At 42.3% G+C, this 18,777-nt stretch overlaps 3 protein-coding genes across 3 annotated transcripts; all 3 read right to left on the reverse strand.

Moving 5' to 3' along the window:
- Positions 1-215: 215 nt before the first annotated feature.
- LOC121378990 (echinoidin-like) lies at positions 216-4,197 on the reverse strand. Its single transcript, XM_041507423.1, has 3 exons — positions 3,984-4,197; positions 2,101-2,232; positions 216-350 (listed from the first exon to the last, which is right to left on the reverse strand). The coding sequence occupies exons 1-3, from the start codon at positions 4,105-4,107 to the stop codon at positions 226-228; spliced, it is 381 nt and encodes a 126-aa protein (XP_041363357.1). The 5' UTR covers positions 4,108-4,197; the 3' UTR covers positions 216-225.
- A 3,414-nt stretch (positions 4,198-7,611) lies between these two features.
- Positions 7,612-13,079, reverse strand: LOC121388146 (CD209 antigen-like protein C). The gene is made up of 4 exons (XM_041519386.1): positions 12,785-13,079; positions 11,808-11,911; positions 10,170-10,283; positions 7,612-7,772 (listed from the first exon to the last, which is right to left on the reverse strand). The coding sequence occupies exons 1-4, from the start codon at positions 12,976-12,978 to the stop codon at positions 7,612-7,614; spliced, it is 573 nt and encodes a 190-aa protein (XP_041375320.1). The 5' UTR covers positions 12,979-13,079.
- Positions 13,080-15,167: 2,088 nt separating this feature from the next.
- Positions 15,168-18,164, reverse strand: LOC121388157 (alpha-N-acetylgalactosamine-specific lectin-like). Its single transcript, XM_041519398.1, has 4 exons — positions 18,039-18,164; positions 16,788-16,944; positions 15,925-16,028; positions 15,168-15,352 (listed from the first exon to the last, which is right to left on the reverse strand). Exons 1-4 carry the CDS (start codon positions 18,160-18,162, stop codon positions 15,168-15,170), a joined length of 570 nt encoding a protein of 189 aa, XP_041375332.1. The 5' UTR covers positions 18,163-18,164.
- Between the last annotated feature and the right edge of the window lie 613 nt (positions 18,165-18,777).

Here is an 18,777-nt window from a genome sequence, read left to right on the forward strand (position 1 = left end):
TATACCAGTCGTGGTACACTGGCTGGTACTAGAAATAACCCAATGGTCCCACCGGCGGGGATCGAACCCACACCGACTGCGCACAAAGCCAGCGCTATACCACTGGGCTACGTTCCGCCCCACCAAGGAACTACCCAGTGACTGCTTAGCCTGGGGGTGGACTTAGCTCACCCTGTTTAACAAAGAACAAGAACGAGACTAGGTCAGTAAAGATCTGTGCCTTTATTAGCAGAGTCCACACGTCTTTCTACACTGGGACCACGCGAAGTCTCGCTGTTTGGCGCATGCGCTAAATCTGCGATCCCTGGAAACGCAGTCCGATCGTCGGTCAGCACAGATGTAGCGGTGTCCTGCAATACAATCACGACCATGGTTGCCATGACAACAGTTTGTTTACATGACTGAAACATTACACTCAGTAGTAACAAAATATGACAAGTGGCCATCCCGGTCCGTTTATATACAAATTATAATGTGTACAGTAATTACAGAAACAATGTTATTAAACCTAGATGATATGACATGTACCTGTTACAGGAAGTGCCCCGGACCTGTGTTTACACACAGACTGATAGACCGTACCTGTTAGAGGAAGTGCGCCGGACCCGTGTTTACACACAGACTGGTAGACCGTACCTGTTAGAGGAAGTGCGCCGGACCCGTGTTTACACACAGACTGATAGACCGTACCTGTTAGAGGAAGTGCCCCGGACCCGTGTTTACACACAGACTGATAGACCGTACCTGTTAGAGGAAGTGCCCCGGACCCGTGTTTACACACAGACTGATAGACCGTACCTGTTAGAGGAAGTGCCCCGGACCCGTGTTTACACACAGACTGGTAGACCGTACCTGTTAGAGGAAGTGCCCCGGACCCGTGTTTACACACAGACTGCTAGACCGTACCTGTTAGAGGAAGTGCCCCGGACCCGTGTTTACACACAGACTGCTAGACCGTACCTGTTAGAGGAAGTGCCCCGGACCCGTGTTTACACACAGACTGGTAGACCGTACCTGTTAGAGGAAGTGCGCCGGACCCGTGTTTACACACAGACTGGTAGACCGTACCTGTTAGAGGAAGTGCGCCGGACCTGTGTTTACACACACAGACTGGTAGACGTACCTGTTAGAGGAAGTGCCCCGGACCCGTGTTTACACACAGACTGGTAGACCGTACCTGTTAGAGGAAGTGCGCCGGACCTGTGTTTACACACAGACTGGTAGACCGTACCTGTTAGAGGAAGTGCGCCGGACCTGTGTTTACACACACAGACTGGTAGACCGTACCTGTTAGAGGAAGTGCCCCGGACCCGTGTTTACACACAAACTGGTAGACCGTACCTGTTAGAGGAAGTGTCCCGGACCTGTGTTTACACACAGACTGGTAGACCGTACCTGTTAGAGGAAGTGCGCCGGACCTGTGTTTACACACACAGTAAACCATACCTGTTAGAGGAAGTGCCCCGGACCTGTGTTTACACACAAACCGGTAGACCGTACCTGTTAGAGGAAGTGCGCCGGACCTGTGTTTACACACAGACTGGTAGACCGTACCTGTTAGAGGAAGTGCGCCGGACCCGTGTTTACACACAGACTGGTAGACCGTACCTGTTACAGGAAGTGCCCCGGACCCGTGTTTACACACAGACTGGTAGACCGTACCTGTTACAGGAAGTGCCCCGGACCCGTATTTACACACAGACTGGTAGACCGTACCTGTTACAGGAAGTGCCCCGGGCCTGTATGTACACACAGACTGGTAGACCGTACCTGTTACAGGAAGTGCCCCGGACCCGTGTTTACACACAGACTGGTAGACCGTACCTGTTAAGAGGAAGTGCGCCGGACCTGTGTTTACATACTAACTGGTAGACCGTACCTGTTGGAGGAAGTGCGCCGGACCTGTGTTTACACACAGACTGGTAGACCGTACCTGTTAGAGGAGTGCGCCGGACCTGTGTTTACATACTAACTGGTAGACCGTACCTGTTAGAGGAAGTGCCCCGAGCCCCGGACCTGTGTTTACACACACAGACTGGTAGACCGTACCTGTTAGAGGAAGTGCCCCGGACCTGTGTTTACACACACAGTAAACCATACCTGTTAGAGGAAGTGCTCTGGACCTGTGTTTACACACAAACTGGTAAGGGGCTGCTGTACAAGACACGTCGATCCACCCCCTGTCTGTCTGGAGCACGCAGTCCTCATCTCCCCCGTAACTGTTCGGTTCACCTGGGGAAGAAATCAAGCAACAGTAGTTTATTTACTCTTCGCTCCGCCATTTGGGACAATTAGTGTACAGCAAAAAAACTGCCCGAACAAACTTATCCTTGTATCAGTGTGAAAATGTATTAACCATGACCTTGACTGAAAAAAAAGGTCAGGAAAGAACTGTTATTTGTTTACATCTCAACTCTTGTCTGTGAGTCATTGATTGTGACCTGGAAAACAAAGTTCGCGATCGTCATAAAATTAGCACGGCCTAAAGTATTATTTTTCAAAGATATAACTGTTATCGTATACAGTCGCATAACTGTAGAAGCTCCAATCTAGGTGAGGTTTAAACAGTGATGATGCGACTACAAAACCAATATAAACAAGACCATCCATATCCCTTCATTCCAACCGGCCTCAGTGGCATCGTGATTGAGCCATCGGGCATAAGGCTGGTAGGTACAGGGTTCGCAACCCGGTATCGGCTCCCACCCAAAGCAAGTTTGAACGTAAAGTTTGTTTTATTTAACGACGCCACTAGAGCACATTGATTTTTTTAATCTTATCATCGGTTATTGGACGTCAAACACATGGTCATTCTGACACTGTTTTTTTTTTTTTTAGAGGAAACCCACTGTCGTCACATAGGCTACTCTTTTACGACAGGCAGCAAGGGATTTTTTATTTGCGCTTCCCACAGGCAGGATAGCACAAACCATGGCCTTTGTTGAACCAGTTATGAATCACTGGTCGGTGCAAGTGGTTTACACCTACCCATTGAGCCTTGCGGAGCACTCACTCAGGGTTTGGAGTCGGTATCTGGATTAAAAATCCCATGCCTCGACTGGGATCCGAACCCAGTACCTACCAGCCTGTAGACCGATGGCCTAACCACGGCGCCACCGAGGCCGGTGAATTTGAACGATTCATGAGTAGGTGTAAGACCACCACACCCTTGTCTCTCTCACTAACCAATAACAGATAACAACTAACTCACTGTCCTGGACAGACGGCCCTGATAACTTAGCCCGGGACAGCGTGCTTGAACCTCAATTGGATATAAGCACGAAAATAAGTTGAACTGAACTGAACTGAACTATCCCTTCATTGGTACACATCTCTGGACTTGATGTATTTATGAGACAGATGGTCGAGCTGAAGGAATATAGATTTACTTGAATACATCAAGGGAGCGGGATGTAGCTCAAGCGGTAGCGTGTCCGCCTGTGAAGCGGTCGGTCATCGGATCGATCCTTCTCAGTAGACCCATTTGCAGTTTGGGCTATTTTCCGTTCCAACCAGTGATCCACAACTGGTTCGTCAAAGGCCGTGGTATGTGCTGTCCTGCCTGTGGGAAAGTACATATAAAAGATCCCTTGCTGCTTATCGGAAAGAGTAGCCTATGTGGCGGCAGCGGGTTTCCTCTAAAGAAATATGTCAGAATGACCATATGTTTGACGTCCTATAGCCGATGAAAAGATAAAAATCAATGTTCTCTAGAGGCGTCGTTAAATAAAACAAACTTTACTTTTTTTTGGAATAAATCAAGTGCTGTATTAGAAGGTGTCACGCTCTATTCCTGTGACCTATCTATGAGACAGATGCTGGGGCTGAAGGAATATAGATTGACTTGAATAAATCAAGTGTTGTATTACAAGGTGTCATGCTCTATACCTTTGACCTATCTATGAGACAGATGCTGTATCTGAAGTAATATAGATTGACTTGAGTAAATCAAGTGTTGTATTAAAAGATGCAAAGCCCTATACCTTTGGCCCAGTTAGTCCAATCGAGCGTCGATCCGTCTGTCCACACAAACGATCCTTCTTTTAGCACGTCAGTTAGTCCAATCCACATCCTTCCATCATTACGTCTAAATAAAGAAGATTTCATACTAGTAAACTAATGAACACTGTTAAAAAATTATATATAATGATATACTATCCTATATAGTGCCACACATAGCAGAGCGGAAGAGGTAACTCCACCTCCCACCACCACCCACCCCAAACAAGTGAAAAAAATCCTTTCAATTTAGATGTAACGTTTTGTCTAGCTGAAAACAAACCTAAACATTACTGTGCTGTGTTTCATGTCCCACTGTTCCCAGTGATGTTAGGATAGGCACGATCCTGCTCATTTCATTTTTCTACTGTCCCCAGTGAGTTTTTGAGTTATGATGAAGGAGTGATGTGCAGTGATATGGTGATGTGTGTGGGTTGTTACTTGAGAGTGATGACGAAGGAGTGATGTACAGTGATATGGTGATGTGCGGGTTGTTACTTGAGAGACGTGATGAAGGAGTGATGTGCAGTGATATGGTGATGTGTGCGGGTTGTTACTTGAGAAACGTGATGAAGGAGTGATGTGCAGTGATATGGTGATGTGTGCGGGTTGTTACTTGAGAGACGTGATGAAGGAGTGATGTGCAGTGATATGGTGATGTGTGCGGGTTGTTACTTGAGAGACACGATGAAGGAGTGATGTACAGTGATATGGTGATGTGTGCGGGTTGTTACTTGAGAGACGTGACGAAGGAGTGATGTGCAGTGATATGGTGATGTGTGCGGGTTGTTACTTGAGAGACGTGACGAAGGAGTGATGTGCAGTGATATGGTGATGTGTGCGGGTTGTTACTTGAGAGACGTGACGAAGGAGTGATGTGCAGTGATATGGTGATGTGTGCGGGTTGTTACTTGAGAAACGTGACGAAGGAGTGATGTACAGTGATATGGTGATGTGTGCGGGTTGTTACTTGAGAGACGTGACGAAGGAGTGATGTACAGTGATATGGTGATGTGTGCGGGTTGTTACTTGAGAGACGTGACGAAGGAGTGATGTGCAGTGATATGGTGATGTGTGCGGGTTGTTACTTGAGAGACGTGACGAAGGAGTGATGTGCAGTGATATGGTGATGTGTGCGGGTTGTTACTTGAGAGACGTGACGAAGGAGTGATGTGCAGTGATATGGTGATGTGTGCGGGTTGTTACTTGAGAGACGTGACGAAGGAGTGATGTGCAGTGATATGGTGATGTGTGCGGGTTGTTACTTGAGGAAGGAGTGATGTACAGTGATATGGTGATGTGTGCGGGTTGTTACTTGAGAGTCGTGACGAAGGAGTGATGTACAGTGATATGGTGATGTGTGCGGGTTGTTACTTGAGAGTCATGACGAAGGAGTGATGTACAGTGATATGGTGATGTGTGTGGGTTGTTACTTGAGAGACGTGATGAAGGAGTGATGTACAGTGATATGGTGATGTGTGCGGGTTGTTACTTGAGAGTCATGATGAAGGAGTGATGTACAGTGATATGGTGATGTGTGTGGGTTGTTACTGGAGAGTCATGATGAAGGAGTGATGTACAGTGATATGGTGATGTGTGCGGGTTGTTACTTGAGAGTCATGATGAAGGAGTGATGTACAGTGATATGGTGACGTGTGCGGGTTGTTACTTGAGAGACACGATGAAGGAGTGATGTACAGTGATATGGTGATGTGTGCGCGTTGTTACTTGAGAGACATGATGAAGGAGTGATGTACAGTGATATGATGACGTGTGCGGGTTGTTACTTGAGAGCCATGATGAAGGAGTGATGTACAGTGATATGGTGATGTGTGTGGGTTGTTACTTGAGAGACATGATGAAGGAGTGACGTACAGTGATATGGTGATGTGTGTATGTGTTGTTAGTGGATAGTCATGATGAAGGAGTGATGTACAGTGATATGGTGATGTGTGCGGGTTGTTACTTGAGAGCCATGATGAAGGAGTGATGTACAGTGATATGGTGGTGTGTGTGGGTTGTTACTTGAGAGCCATGATGAAGGAGTGATGTACAGTGATATGGTGATGTGTGCGCGTTGTTACTTGAGAGACATGATGAAGGAGTGATGTACAGTGATATGATGACGTGTGCGGGTTGTTACTTGAGAGCCATGATGAAGGAGTGATGTACAGTGATATGGTGATGTGTGTGGGTTGTTACTTGAGAGACATGATGAAGGAGTGACGTACAGTGATATGGTGATGTGTGTATGTGTTGTTAGTGGATAGTCATGATGAAGGAGTGATGTACAGTGATATGGTGATGTGTGCGGGTTGTGACTTGAGAGCCATGATGAAGGAGTGATGTACAGTGATATGGTGGTGTGTGTGGGTTGTTACTTGAGAGCCATGATGAAGGAGTGATGTACAGTGATATGGTGATGTGTGTGGGTTGTGACTTGAGAGTCATGACGAAGGAGTGATGTACAGTGATATGGTGACGTTTGCGGGTTGTTACTTGAGAGTCATGACGAAGGAGTGATGTACACTGATATGGTGACGTGTGCGGGTTGTTACTTGAGAGTCATGACGAAGGAGTGATGTACAGTGATATGGTGATGTGTGCGGGTTGTTACTTGAGAATCAAGACGAAGGAGTGATGGACAGTGATATGGTGACGTGTGCGGGTTGTTACTTGAGAGCCACGATGAAGGAGTGATGTACAGTGATATGGTGACGTGTGTGGGTTGTTACTTGAGAGCCACGATGAAGGAGTGATGTACAGTGATATGGTGACGTGTGCGGGTTGTTACTTGAGAGTCACGACGAAGGAGTGATGTACAGTGATATGGTAGTGTGTGCGGGTTGTTACTTGAGAGTCACGACGAAGGAGTGATGTACAGTGATATGGTGACGTGTGCGGGTTGTTACTTGAGAGTCACGACGAAGGAGTGATGTACAGTGATATGGTGACGTGTGCGGGTTGTTACTTGAGAGTCATGACGAAGGAGTGATGTACAGTGATATGGTGACGTGTGCGGGTTGTTACTTGAGAGACATGATGAAGGAGTGATGTACAGTGATATGGTGATGTGTGCGGGTTGTTACTTGAGAGTCATGACGAAGGAGTGATGTACAGTGATATGGTGATGTGTGCGGGTTGTTACTTGAGAGTCATGACGAAGGAGTGATGTACAGTGATATGGTGGTGTGTGTGGGTGTTGTTACTGGAGAGTCATGATGAAGGAGTGACGTGCAGTGATATGGTGGTGTGTGCGGGTTGTTACTTGAGAGTCATGACGAAGGAGTGATGTACAGTGATATGGTGATGTGTGTGGGTTGTTACTTGAGAGTCATGACGAAGGAGTGATGTACAGTGATATGGTGATGTGTGCAGGTTGTTACTTGAGAGTCATGACGAAGGAGTGATGTACAGTGATATGGTGGTGTGTGTGGGTGTTGTTACTGGGTGACGAAGGAGTGTTACAGTGATATGGTGATGTGTGTGGGTTGTTACTTGAGAGTCATGATGAAGGAGTGATGTACAGTGATATGGTGGTGTGTGTGGGTTGTTACTTGAGAGTCATGATGAAGGAGTGATGTACAGTGATATGGTGATGTGTGTGGGTTGTTACTTGAGAGACATTATGAAGGAGAGTTCGCCAATGCTCTGTGTTGGGGACACTACGGCGTCCTCGTCGTCACATACAGCCTGCGCGTCGTCGTACACCGCGTCCTCGGCGTGGTGTTTGTAACATCCTCCTTGGTACAACGTCCATCCGGGCAGGCAGGCTGGACCAGAAACATAACACTGTTAATTTTAATACATCACATCGATTAATAAAGTAAATGATAGACTGTCAGTATTTTAACAGTAAGCAGAGGGCGGGGTATATTCGTAATATCAACCCCCTCGTTTTCCTAACAAAAATTCTTTGTTTAACGACACCACTGGAGCACATTAATTAATAAATCATTAGCTATTGAATGTCAAACATATTCTGACACATAGTCATCAGTGGAAACCCGCTACATGTTTCCTAATGCAGCAAGGGATCTTCTATATGCACTTTCCCACATACCACGGCCTTTGTGCAGTTGTGGTGCACTGGTTAGAACGGGAAAAAGCAACCAGGTGAATGGATTCGCGTGGAGGTTCGATCCTGCGACGCCAGCACCTAATGCGAACACTCGAGAAACTGAAATGTATCCCCTCTCCCCCCCCCCCCCCTTAAACGTCATAGCTTTGACTAATTGAGCTATTTTAACTACCACAGTTACATATTATATATTAAACACTTTTTCGTGTTATTCTTTGGAATATTAGCGTGTAAACGTTTAGTGTGTTTTTGATAGCCCTGATGTATGTAGTAGCTGAAACATTTCTAACATACATTTTTGTTTCGTACGTACAATGAATAAACACAGTGAATAAACATAATGAATAAACAGCCACTCACATCCTAAACAATATTTAATATTGTAATGTAGTTACGAGATTACAGAATATTACGACGAACTTAAACACAATGAATATACAAACAGTGACATCCTAAACAAGATTTAACATTGCAATGTGGTTACGAAATTGTGGGATATTTCAACATAGTCATAAAATAACTTAATGTGTTATTAAACTTTGACAATCCAGTCAATCCAGTGTCCCATGACTGATATATCAAAAGCCGTGATATGTGCTTTCATGTCCGTTAAAAAGTGCATACAAAGATCCCTTGCTACTAATGGAAACATTTAACGTGTTTCCTCTGTGAGTATGTCAGTAGCTGATTATTAAGAAATCATTGTGCTGTAGAGTGGTGTCCTTAAACGAAACAAACTTTGGCCATCCTACAAACCGGCGATCCGGCTTCAACAGCAGGTTCCACTGTAGTGACATATAAAGTGCGTATACTCATATACTCTATGAGTCCGTCCCACAGGGATCGCCTTTTTTTTATATTACTATGAAATTTACTACAAGTTATTTATTTCTGAGCCGACTGATTTATAAATTGCACACAAAAATAGTATGTTTTTGTTATTTCCAAAACACTTTTACTTTTCTTCTTACATCAAACCAAACTGAAACTATTTACACCCCCCCCCCCCCCCCAAAAAAAAAAAAAGCACACAAAAACACGGGAGAGAATATAGAGTAATGCATCATTACTTAGTGAATAAGTAACGAGCCAGAGGCTCGGTTTACAACATCCATTCATTCGGGACATATCATTCGTAACTCCTCGTAGCGAGTTGGTTATTATCTTTATTACCCATTGCCAATTTTAACTGGTTTTTAATAATAAGACAAATTACTCTGCTGTCTACAACAAAGCAATCAGTCATTACGCATATTACAGAGGATACTCCCCGAGTGTCTTTTGATATCATAATTTATCAGCACGAGTTGATAAAAGTATGAAATACGAGACTTGCCGAGGATTTCTATACTTTTATCAACGAGTGCTGATAAATTATGATATCACAATACACGAGGGAGGGGGGTGGGGTGGGGTGGGGGGTGGGGGTGGGGGGGGGTGTTATTCATTTTATCATCCATTATCATTATTTTCATTTGCGACAAGTGTAAACAATGTTAGTAATGTGGGTTGAATTTCACTATATTTGGCAGCGGTAGACTCGTTAACTAGCAAACCGACAGTGGCGTGACGTCACTAATGATAGGTTTAGCTCCTAGGAGAATATCGCAGGAGATATCGCAAATTATAGTCCTAGCGATATCTCCTACAAAAGCCTTTAATGGATTAAAAGAGACGTTATGGCATAAAGGCGTTATTTTAACAGCTGAATGTTTTCAATCTAAAACTATACGACTGTGTTTGCATTACAAAATAATTATTTTTCTATACCATTAAAGCCACTGCTTATAAAAAATATACCATTTCGTGTTTATGAAACAAATGAGCAAAACATTCTCCTGTAAATCTTTGCAATCTTTGCAAATCGTATAACGTATGTGAAATTGAATGAAAGTGAGATTACGGCCATGGCAAACAACCAACCAAACGTCATAATTTTTAAGCCAGCCAATCAGTGGATGCAGAAGCAATCAGCGTACTGTGCAATTGTCGAAAAAAACAAATTACCCCATATATTTGAGCCCATATAGGTAATAAAACTATATAAACAACTGGTAAAGGTTTTGATTTGTGAAACTGTCATATTTACCCGTTGGAGTTCGTTTACACACAAACTTGTTTTTGCGCGTGCATGGATAATCGTTCCATTTACCGTCTCGAGTCATTAACACGCAGTCCTCATTGCCACGGTTGTTGGGTTCACCTTCAGGACAAAACATATACATGTATATATACTCACTAAAATAGAATTCTTCCAAAACTGGGCATTTTTCTCTATGTCCCTTTTAATCATCAGTACAGAACAATCTCTCTAACCGGATACCCATTAAAGCCAGACGTTTTACTGGTCCTGTGGATGCCATTATACCGACCGAAACAGAAGGAAGGAAGGAAATGTTTTATTTAACGACGCACTCAACACATTTTATTTACGGTTATATGGTGTCGGACATAATATGGTTAAGGACCACATAGATACTAAGAGAGGAAACCCGCTGTCGCCACTCCATGGGCTACTCTTTTCAATTAGCATCAAGGGATCTTTTATATGCACCATCCCACAGATGGTACATATCAAGGCCTTTGATATACCAGTCGTGGTGCACTGGCTGGAACGAGAAATAACCCAACTGGCCCACCGACGGGGATCGATCCCACACCGACCATGTATCGAGCGAGCGCTGTACCACTGGCTACGCCCTGCCCCACTGACCACAACAGAATGTTCAGTTGTAACGCCGAAGACTGTGTATGTGCCCAACAGGCAAATGCAAATACAAATCCTTAATGTCTGCATTTGTGGCACCGATGGTTCGGATAAAATTTACAAAAAAATAACAAAAGAGACCCCATTTTATATCAAATACACGCAGCGATATGTTTTGTGTAGATAGTTAATTGTAATGAACATGAAAGCACAAGAAGTTGTTTGGCAATGTTGCTGTATGTGAATAATTTTTACATACGGCTTGATACAACTTTGAAATTTGTTATGCATCGTGGGACTATGACGTTAGAAGATAGTGTTATGGTCTTAACTGGCTCCAAGATGGAAATTCACAAACAAATTGTTGCACAAAGGCTTAATGTTAGCCAAAATGGCCGTTTGGTGTCCATCATATGGAGAGAGAAAGAAAGAAATGTTTTATTTAACGAAGCACTCAACACATTTTATTTATGGTTATATGGTGTCAGACATATGGTTAATGACCACACAGATATTAAGAGAGGAAACCCGCTGTCGCCACTTCATGGGCTACTCTTTTCGATTAGCAGCAAGGGATCTTTTATATGCACCATCCCACAGACAGGGTAGTACATACCACGACCTTTGATATACCAGTGCACTGGCCATATGGAGAGAGAAAGCCTAGGAAGTTGGAAAACTCGTGTATAATCCATTTGTTAAAAAAATCAATAAAATGTGTAAATAAAATAGACTATCAATAAGGCAACAGGGAGTCTATATGCACGTCCCCTACTCGTTTAAACAAACACGACGCTACCCCCTCCTCCAAGTTGTGTAGTTTCTGGACGCTACAAGTCGCTCACTAAAACAAAACATGTACAATCACAATGGTAAAGACCTTTTTATTTTTAACAAAAGTAATTTTATAAGACTAGTTTCGTTTTTCTCTTTTAGTAGGAGTATCTACATGTATATGGGTTGTAGGTAAAATGGCTTGGTGCCGAAATGGGTTATGGGGAAATGGAAGGTAAGGAATACCTTTGTTCCAGTTAGATCCAGTGAGAGCTGACCCGTCTGGCCACCGGAAGTGACCTTCCACGTCCTGATCAGTTGCCCCGATCCAAATACTGTCAGCTACAGAACTGTTAATACAAAGAGACAGATAACGTACACAGACAAGACATAAAGACAGAGACGGCAAACAGGCTGGCGAGACGGCGTTTGGGTGGACGGACAGACAGACAAGGAGAAACAGGCCAGAAACAAAACAAAACAAAACAAAACATCCCTGAATGATAACAAAGTTCATCTGACGGCCACTAACTATGATGTATGTTTAACTTCTTATACCCATCAGTATCTAACAATCAGCACAACTAGACGATGATGTTTATTGTATCTGTGTATTGTCAGTAACGCAAAACAGTTAGCAACTGCAATTAAGACTGGTACATGATGGATGGACTCGTGAAAACAAAACTCCTTAGTGAGATCATTTACATTCCGGTCTCTACTTTAGCTTTTAAAATAATTTGACACTGAGGCTTCTTTTGTTTCACGTTCAACACCAACCCATTAACAGCTTTGAACATCAACACCTGTCCTAAGTGACCGATGCTAATGAACTGCATGTCACGAGAGATTGCTTGAATAAAAGGCTGAGAATTAAGTTAAAATCTCCAGGACAATGCGACCGATGTGATAGAGCCGTACTAGTCTGAATTAAAGTAGAAAAGTAGGGGAGTCAAAAAAAAAAAAAAAAAAAAAAAAAAAAAAAAAAAAAAAATAAAAAAAAATAACGGCAATTATATTAGCTAGCTTTTCTCCAGCTAGACACCAAGCGGGGGGGGGTGTGTGTGTGTGTGTGTGTGTGTGTGTAGTACAACACCCCCACCCACTCCATCCCATGCTACGTACGACCCTGCAAACGAATAGCAAATACCCAAAGATAGACTTAACAGGGTACACGTACACATCCGTTTGTAGGCGTATTGGGGTGGGCAAAGGGTTTTTACCTGATGGAGAGAATGGCATCCCGTTCCTCTTTCGATTTTGCAGTTGTCACAACTGCGCCTGCTCGGCGACACTCATCTTCCGCCTTTGAGTAGTCTAAGCTGATGTCGTGAAAGATATAATACGAGCCTTCGTGATAGAGCCAACCTTCCGGACAGCCTGAATATACAAATATAGTGCTGTGTATCTGTAACATTGACTATCAATCATAACACGACGTCATATACGAATATAATGCTGTGTATGTGTAACCATGAATATCAACAATAACACGGCGTCATATACGAATATAATGCTGTGTATCTATAACCATGGATATCAATAATAACACGACGTCATATACGAATATAATGCTATGTATCTGTAACCATGAATATACATATTAACACGACGTCATATACGAATATAATGCTGTGTATCTGTAACCATGAATATAAATAATAACAAGACGCCATATACGAATATATTGGGATCGACCCCCGTCAGTGGGCCCATTGGGCTATTTTTCGCTCCAGCCAGTACACCACGGGTTTTTCAGTAACCAAGATGGTGGCTATAGCATTAATGGACTGTCAGGTAGATTCAAGTAAATTAACCACTGACAGGTTAGCGTGTATGCAAGATTAAAATAATGCTTAGGATAAGTCACATTTGTAGTAAATTGTAGCTTGGATCAAGTTATTTCTGTTTGTGGCTATAATTCTTGTTTTTGCTCATCTTCCTTTATTCTTCCTCCACTTCTGTTTTTCCTAATCCCGCCTTCGATTCAACCTAGAGATCTTCCTAAAGCAAACAACTCATGCTATAGTGCATATAACGTTTGGTTTGAGCCACATTAACACGTGTTATCGCATCTTGCTATAGCGAATATAACGTCTGGTTTGACCCACATTAACACCCGTGTTATCGCCTCTTGGTGTAGTAAATATAACATCTAGTTTGACCCACATTAACACGTATTATCACCTCTTGCTGTAGTAAATATAACGTCAATTTGACCCACATCAACACGTGTTATCACCTCTTGTCGTAGTGAATATAACGTCTGGTTTGACCCACATTAACACGTGTTATCACCTCTTGTCGTAGTAAATATAATGTCTGGTTTGACAAACATCAACACGTGTTATCACCTCTTGCTATAGCGAATATAACGTCTGGTTTGTACCACATTAACACACGTGTTATCACCTCTTGCTATAGTGAATGTAACGCCTGGTTTGACCCACATTAACACACGTATTATCGACTCTTGCTATAGCGAATATAACGTCTGGTTTGACCCACATCAACACGTGTTATCACCTCTTGCTATAGTGAATATAACGTCTGGTTTGACCGACATTAACACACGTGTTATCACCTCTTGTTATAGTGAAAGTAACGCCTGGTTTGACCCACATTAACACACGTATTATCAACTCTTGCTATAGCGAATATAACGTCTGGTTTGACCGTCATTAACACACGTGTTATCACCTCTTGCTATAGTGAATGTAATGCCTGGTTTGACCCACGTTAACACACGTATTATCAACTCTTGCTATAACGAATATAACGTCTGGTTTGACCCGCATTAACACACGTGTTATCAACTCTTGCTATAGCGAATATAACGTCTGGTTTGACCGACATTAACACACGTGTTATCACCTCTTGTTATAGTGAATATAACGTCTGGTTTGGCCCACGTTAACACACGTATTAGCATCTGTTGCTATAGCGAATATAACGTCTGGTTTGACGCATATTAACACACATATGATCAACTCTTGCTATAGAAAATATAACGTCTGGTTTGACCCACATTAAGACACGTGTGATCACCTCTTGCTATAGCGAATATAACGTCTGGTTTGACGCATATTAACACACGTATTATCAACTCTTGCTGTAACGAATATAACGTCTGGTTTGACCCACATTAACACACGTGTTATCACCTCTTTCTATAGCGAATATAACGTCTGGTTTGACCGACATTAACACACGTGTTATCAACTCTTGCTATAGTGAATATAACGTCTGGTTTGACCCACATTAACACACGTTATCGTTATCGATGTATAAAAGTCACAAATATAGTAAAAAATCGCTTCGCTACGCTACGCGATTTTATACCATTTGTGACTTTTATACATCGATTAATTCCTAAAAAATGAGAAACAATTCTTATATAACGTCTGGTTTGACCCACATCAACACGTGTTATCACCTCTTGCTATAGTGAATATAACGTCTGGTTTGACCGACATTAACACACGTGTTATCACCTCTTGCTATAGTGAATGTAACGCCTGGTTTGACCCACGTTAACACACGTATTATCAACTCTTGCTATAACGAATATAACGTCTGGTTTGACCCATATTAACACACGTGTTATCAACTCTTACTATAGCGAATATAACGTCTGGTTTGACCGACATTAACAGCCGTGTTATCACATGTAGAAGAAAGCTCGCAGACGTAGCTGTATGTCCCTGAACACGGCACGTCGATCCAGCTCACGTTCTTGTCTTCTCCATTCGCTACCACGCAGTCCTCGTTGCCTTGGTTATTGGGTTCGCCTAAAATTAATGAACAGTTTCTTTCATGACACCCTAGTACACTATTTAATAGGCGGCTGTTAAATATCTAATCTACAGAATAAAATACATTTCAACCTTAAACTTTAATTTTAAAATGTCATGTAATCTTTCTAGACAGGATTTTCTGATTTTATTTTTGAATAAAAACTCCAACGTGTCCATCTTTTACACTGATACATATTTAGCATTGCCTATTGTTGACAGACATTCGTGAGGTGAGTGCATGCTATCAAAGTTTTGTACAAACATGCTCATTTATTTAATTAACCATATTTCAAAATTGGCAACACATCTTTGTTTGCCATCAAAATCATGAGAAACTTTAGATGCATTTCACATTTTCACCAATGCTTTAAAATACCTTAAAAAACCACATAAAAAAACAACAAAACAAAACAAATCAGTTATCTACTTTATAAAAATCTGAAACATGAATGCAACACCCCCTAAAAAAACAACACAAAAAAAACAAAAACAAAAACCCACCAAAAAATTGCCATGGTGCTAATGAGTAGGCCTGTATCTATCTCTTTAAGCGCACAAAACCATACCTTCGTTCCAATTGTCCCATGTTAAAGGCAAGTTATCGGCTCCCAGAAACTCTCCCTCTACAGCTCGGTCAGTCGCACCAACCCACATCTTCCACGTTTTATGTCTGTAATTGTACATTCCGTATTAAAGGTGCATGTTCAAAATTGTATCACATATTGATATTGTTTTTGGTATGATAAATAATTACAAAAGAATCGATCTCACATAAAAAAAATTCATAATTAACAATGAGCTATCGAGTTCGATATCCAAAAACGTTGATCAGTTTAGCTGATTTTTGTTTGTTTGTTTTGTTTAACGAAACCACTAGAGCACATTGATTTATTAATCGTCTGCTATTGGATGTCAAACATTTGGTATATCTGACATATAGTCTTAGAAAGGAAACGCGATACATGTTTCCATTAGTAGCAAGGAATCTTTTATATGTACCATTCCACAGACATGATAGCAAATACCACGGCCTTTAATATACCATTCGTGGTTCACTGGCTGACACAACTCGAGAAGTAGCCCAATGGGCCCACTGACGGAGATCGACCCCAAACCGACCGCGCATCAAGCGAGCGCTTTACCACTGGGCTACGCCCCGCTCCCTTATTAAAAAGAACTGCAGATGACTCTAGAAACCAAAAACCGTTAGAACGAGAAATAGCCCAATGGGCCCACCGACGAGGATCAATCCAAGACCGACCGCGCATCAGGCGAGCGCTTTACTATTGGGTTACGTCCCGCTCCCTTATTAAAAAGAACTGCAGACCACTATAGAAAACGAAACTGTTAGAACGAGAAATAACCTAATTAGCTCACCGACGAGGATCGAACCTAGACCGACCACGCATCAGTTTAGAAGAGTACTTGCCCTAGACTGGCTACAAAGTCCATCTCTTCTCTACTGGCCATGGTGGCCACCGTCCCACCAGGCGCGGCGCAGTGCCCTTCAGCCTCACGGTACGTCTTGTGAGAGGGGAAGTACTTGTAACAGGACCGGTTAAACGCCGACCACCCAGTGGGACAACCTACGAACAATGTAATAGAGGTGGTGGTGGTGATGGTAGTGGTGGTAGTAGTAGTAGTTGTTGTAGTAGTGGTAGTGGTAGTGGTAGTGGTAGTAGTAGTAGTAGTAGTAGTTGTTGTTGTTGTTGTAGTTGAAGTAGAAGTAGAAGTAGTAGTAGTAGTTGTAGTAACAGTAGTAGTAGTATAGTAGTAGTAGTAGTAGTTGTAGTTGTAGCTGTAGTTGTAGTTGTAGTTGTAGTTGTAGTTGTAGTTGTAGTTGTAGTTGTGGTAGTAGTAGTAGTAGTAGTAGTAGTAGTAGTAGGGTCATTTGGCCTGACACACACACACGCACACACGCACACACACACATATATACAGAGAGAGAGAGAGAGAGAGAGAGAGAGAGAGAGAGAGAGAGAGAGAGAGAGAGAGAGAGAGAGAGAGAGAGAGAGAGAGAGAGAGAGAGAGAGAGCGATAGAGAGATGCAAGGGAAACAACTGCTAATAATGCAATACTTCACCGAGAGTTAATTCCCATTTCTCTATTACACTATTTCAAGACAAAACAACCAAAACAAACACCATCTCGTTTTTATGTAAAGTGTTCACATTGCTCTAGAGAATGATGTGAGAGAGAGAGAGAGAGAGAGAGAGAGAGAGAGAGAGAGAGAGAGAGAGAGAGAGAGAGAGAGAGAGAGAGAGAGAGAGAGAGAGAGAGAGAGAGAGAGAGAGAGAGAGAGAGAGAGAGAGAGAGAGAGAGAGAGAGAGAGAGAGAGAGAGAGAGAGAGAGAGAGAGAGAGTATTTTATTTAACGATTTACTCAACACATTTTTATTTTCAGCTTTATGGCGTCGAACAGATGATGAATGACAAAAGAGGAAACCTGCTGCTGCCAGTCTATGGTCTACATTTTGTGATTAGCAACAAATGATACTTTATATGTACCATCCCACAAACAGGATAGTACATACCAAGACCTTTATTACACACGTTGTGGAGCACTGGCTAGAAGGAAAAAACACAGCAATGTGGTAACTGCATTCTTGTGTGTAGAATGCAATTATTAAAATAATGCTATATATAGCGATATTTAAAAACAGAGATGTGAGAAGAGTTACCTCCACAGACGTATCCACCAGACGACCACGAGCCGTCACTCAGACATCGTCTAGTCACGATCACGGAACTACTTTTGCACCGCAGGGCAACCGTTTCACCAACACTGTAGATGTACTTACGCATATTCAAAGGAATAGAGTCCTTACTAACCTCTGGTCTGTAACATCCATTAGCTGAAATACAGAGCCATTGTAATTGGTTATAAATGTCAGCGTGTTGGTTGTAAAAAATTTTAGTTTCATCTGTGCTAAACATGTATACAATTTTATTTCATCTAGTACCACTGCTTGATTATATGCATGGGGTACCTGTAACAAAAAGTACTAAAATTTTGTGCGAAACTAGGGGTGTTGTAAAAACATCTGGTTATGCAGAAAACGAGCCATGAAAGGTACCATTTTCTCCAGTTTATACCTTGAGATATTTATGGGTCATAATTTGGTTGATATATTGCATATAGTGTTTTTTAAGCACAAACGTTAACATGGTCGCTTATGGGATTTTATTTGGTGTAGTCATACTTGATATACGCACAGCCCAATTTTAATAAATAACAAAACTCCTTGATATACGCACAGTCCCATTTTTAATAAATAACAAACCTCCTTGATATACACACAGCCCAATTTTTTATAAATAACAAAACTCCTGGATATACGCACAGTCCCATTTTTAATAAATAATAAAACTCCTTGATTTACGCACAGCCCAATTTTTAATAAATAACAAAACTCCTTG

Source organism: Gigantopelta aegis, chromosome 2 (assembly GCF_016097555.1).
Source record: "Gigantopelta aegis isolate Gae_Host chromosome 2, Gae_host_genome, whole genome shotgun sequence".
Lineage (NCBI taxonomy): Eukaryota > Metazoa > Mollusca > Gastropoda > Neomphalida > Peltospiridae > Gigantopelta > Gigantopelta aegis.

Excerpts from the sequence above, each read along its gene's own strand:
- LOC121388157 (XM_041519398.1), bottom strand. The coding sequence starts at position 18,162 with ATGCGTAAGTACATCTACAGTGTTGGTGAAACGGTTGCCCTGCGGTGC. Across the intron at positions 16,029-16,787 it reads GACTTTGTAGCCAGTCTAGG|ACATAAAACGTGGAAGATGT; the intron begins GCAAGTACTCTT and ends GTACAATTACAG. Across the intron at positions 15,353-15,924 it reads ATGGGACAATTGGAACGAAG|GCGAACCCAATAACCAAGGC; the intron begins GTATGGTTTTGT and ends CATTAATTTTAG.
- LOC121378990 (XM_041507423.1), bottom strand. The coding sequence starts at position 4,107 with ATGAAATCTTCTTTATTTAGACGTAATGATGGAAGGATGTGGATTGGA. Across the intron at positions 2,233-3,983 it reads TTGGACTAACTGGGCCAAAG|GTGAACCGAACAGTTACGGG; the intron begins GTATAGGGCTTT and ends TTTCTTCCCCAG. Across the intron at positions 351-2,100 it reads CAGAGCACTTCCTCTAACAG|GACACCGCTACATCTGTGCT; the intron begins GTATGGTTTACT and ends ATTGTATTGCAG.
- LOC121388146 (XM_041519386.1), bottom strand. The coding sequence starts at position 12,978 with ATGTTACAGATACACAGCACTATATTTGTATATTCAGGCTGTCCGGAA. Across the intron at positions 10,284-11,807 it reads TGGATCTAACTGGAACAAAG|GTGAACCCAACAACCGTGGC; the intron begins GTATTCCTTACC and ends TTTGTCCTGAAG. Across the intron at positions 7,773-10,169 it reads GTGTAAACGAACTCCAACGG|CCTGCCTGCCCGGATGGACG; the intron begins GTAAATATGACA and ends TTTCTGGTCCAG.